Source organism: Myotis lucifugus, unplaced genomic scaffold (assembly GCF_000147115.1).
Source record: "Myotis lucifugus unplaced genomic scaffold, Myoluc2.0 scaffold_68, whole genome shotgun sequence".
NCBI classification, from domain to species: Eukaryota; Metazoa; Chordata; class Mammalia; order Chiroptera; family Vespertilionidae; genus Myotis; species Myotis lucifugus.
In genome coordinates, this window is record NW_005871116.1 from 5,062,462 (window position 1) to 5,065,508 (window position 3,047).

At 49.9% G+C, this 3,047-nt stretch overlaps 1 protein-coding gene across 1 annotated transcript in view; it reads right to left on the bottom strand.

The window, feature by feature from the left end:
• PLCXD3 (phosphatidylinositol specific phospholipase C X domain containing 3) overlaps positions 1 to 712 on the bottom strand; it is a 119,368-nt gene extending 118,656 nt beyond the window's left edge. The window contains exon 1 of the mRNA XM_006090157.3: positions 610 to 712. Within this exon, the coding sequence (XP_006090219.1) occupies positions 610 to 712 (103 nt within the window). The remainder of the gene's footprint in view (positions 1 to 609) is intronic.
• Between the last annotated feature and the right edge of the window lie 2,335 nt (positions 713 to 3,047).

Consider the following 3,047-nt stretch of genomic DNA (forward strand, 5'->3'; position numbering starts at 1 on the left):
CCCAACCCGGAGCCTCCGCCCCTCGTCCCTGTCAGCTCCCGGGTCAAGGGCGGCGATCACGCTGCCGCTGGTCCCTCAACTTTCATCCCTCTCGGGGAAGCGCTTTGTCTCTTTAAAGGAGACGGGGACCACGAATAGAAATGGCTCAGGTAGGTTCTACCGGAGAAATCTACCAAATCCTCTGGATTCTGTGCCAGGGATGGAGGCGGAGGTCCGGGCGCTGACGGAGCCCCCAGGACACCAGCCGGCGCTCACAGCGCACGGTCCCCCACCTACCCAGATGCGCCCCCCACCCCCCGCCTCCAAGTCTGCGGAGAAAAACGAGGGAGGGGGCACCGGGGGCCAACCCACAGCCGAGCCTTTCCCGCCCCAGCCCTCTGCCACAGCCCGCTGCAAAAGCCGGGCGGCAAAGCAGTCACCTTGATCCCCGCGCCAGGGTCCCCAGAGGTTAGGGAAAGGCCAGAGGCCGGAGGCTCCCGGGCAGCACTAGCCTGGCCCCAGACCCACCCCTGGGACTCGGTTCCCTCCCGCGGGCACCCTGGCAACTTAGCACCTAGTGGCAGAGAAGCAGGGCGGGGCAGGTGGCGGCGCCCGCGCCGTGCGCCCTACCTGGGATGGCTAAATTGGTGAGGGGGATGCTGTGGATGCTCTCCGGGAGAGCTGCCATCCAGTCCGCCAATTTGAGCTCGTTCGTCCCCTGAGACGAGGCCATCGTGCAGGTGGCGTGCGCGCTGCGCTGCGGGTCCCGCACTGCTCGCTGGCAGGCTGGCAGGCTGCTGCCGCTAATCCAGTGTGTGCTCCAGCCCCGCTAGAGTTTACACTCCGCTCTGCGCCACACCCACAGGATGGCGCAGACACACGCGGGTTTCAGTAATTATTCCAAACACCCCATGCTCCCCAGTGCCTCCGCCAGACGCTGCCCAAGCTGAGGCTCCTGACGTCCGCGCTCAGCTTTCTCCTCTCTCCCCTCCCTCCCAGACTCCCTCCTCCCGCCTTGGCCCTCCTCTGCGTCTCTGCCTTTTCTCGCCATCCTGCAGCTCTTTTTGGCTTTTTTCCTCCTCTTTTCTTTTTAAATCGTGGTTCATGGTCTTGTTCGGCCCTTTGATGTGACTACCTGATCCTATTTCTATACAAAACAGTCTTGTGGTCGAGCCTAAAATCTTGGTAGACTTTGGGATGCTATCTTCTCCCCACGAGGTGACTCACACACTGGCTTTCAGGACTTTGCATTCTTACCAAAGAGCTTTCCTTTCTGTAAGCTACAACAGGTGATGTTTCTCCCAGCCTGATGGAGCCTGCAGGTCTGCTTATAACAAAATGGTGGTCTGCAGTCACCACTTCGCCTAATTTTTTGAATGGTTGACGAGAGTGTGCTGTGGGCACAGGGCAGTAAGTTCTAGGTGGTTCCTACTTAATGCCTGGCATCCTGTTTCTGACATTTCAAGATAAAGAAGCCCTTCGACCCCTTCATTGCTCATAGATCACTAGACCACCTTGTGATTTCTATGGAGGAAGCTACCTGTGTCCTCTGTCATTGTCAAGCCACTCAGGATAAGCCCAGAGCCTGATGCCAGAAGAAAATGACCACATTTCCCAGGGACATGCTGTCATTATTGATAGGAGCATTTGGTGAAATGTATTTGGCACCATTCAAAATGATCTGTGTGACTGTCGAAATTTTCATTCCCTGGCAGACTAGAGAGCTGTGCCTCTCTCAAGAGAAATCACTCATTGTTCCTCCAAAGAACTGTCTTGGTCCACCTGCTCTCAGACAAGACAAGGAGAGAAATCAAGTCTTACCAATGTGATGGGGACATGAAAACCAAGGTGAGAAAGAGAGCTGCTGTAAAGCATGGGGATGACTATTTCACTTCAGTAAACCATTAACATTAACAACAACAACAACTAAAGCTTGCTTATAATACAAGGATGTAGAACCCAAAGAATATTTCCCAGCGGGAGCACTTTGAAAACATGGAGAAAGGAGAGATAATGCCTTGTGTGTGATCAAATTTTCCATTGTCCCATAGAATCAATGTATAGCTTCAAGAGGTCATGGTAACCCTAGCTGCTTTTGCTCAGTGGATAGAGCGTCAGCCTGTGGACTGAAGGGTCCCAGGTTCGATTCCAGTCAAGGGCACATGCCTGGGTTGTGGGCTTGATCCCCAGTAGGAGACGTGCAGGGTGCAGGAGGCAGCCGATCAATTATTCTTTCTCATTGTTGATGTTTCTATCTCTCTTTTCTCTCTGAAATCAATAAAAATGTATTTTTTTTAAAAAGAGGTCATAATAGGGTTATCTTTAAGAATGAAAAGGGGACGTACTGGGATTTTTCCAAGGTCAACCTTAATATTCTTACTAGCAGCCACATACCTTTTGATGAGAGTGAGAATTTGGCTCACTGTGGGATTATTGGTCAAGAGACCTACAAACACCACCCTTCTGGCTAATGCTGGTGCTCTATGGGCATCACAGAAGGCAATGAGGAGAGCTCAGCCCTGGGAACCCAATGCTTTGGCTCTGAGGAGTTTGGGCAGGTCCTCGAGTTTCTGTCAGCCCTAGTTGTCTCCATTAGAAAACGATAATAGTAACTCAAAGATTCACAGTGAAGCTTCCTGGAAAGAATGTAAGAGCTTGTTGTCAGCAAATCGTCACACACAATATGAGACTTACGTTTATTGAGACAATGACATATGCATATTCTTCCTCTCGTTGCCTTTTCTATCCTTATAAAATATTCGTTTTCAAGAGGATGAAATAATTATTGAATCTAGGAAATATTTTTAACAAGAGACTTTTTAAAGTCATGCCTTGTTTGAGTGTTGAACTTAGGAATTTCTAAAAGGTTACAAAGCATTTTCTTAAAAAAATGAAGCCACCTTAACTGATGGGGAAAGTTGCCTCTATAAAGAATTGTACACTGTAACTTTTGGTAAAGCAAACAAGTAATCCCTCCCCTGTTTTATCTTCTTTGAGTGTTAGAATTTTTAATGTATTGGATTTTGCATAAAACCTTACATTTCTCTGCATGCAACTCACTAGAAAAG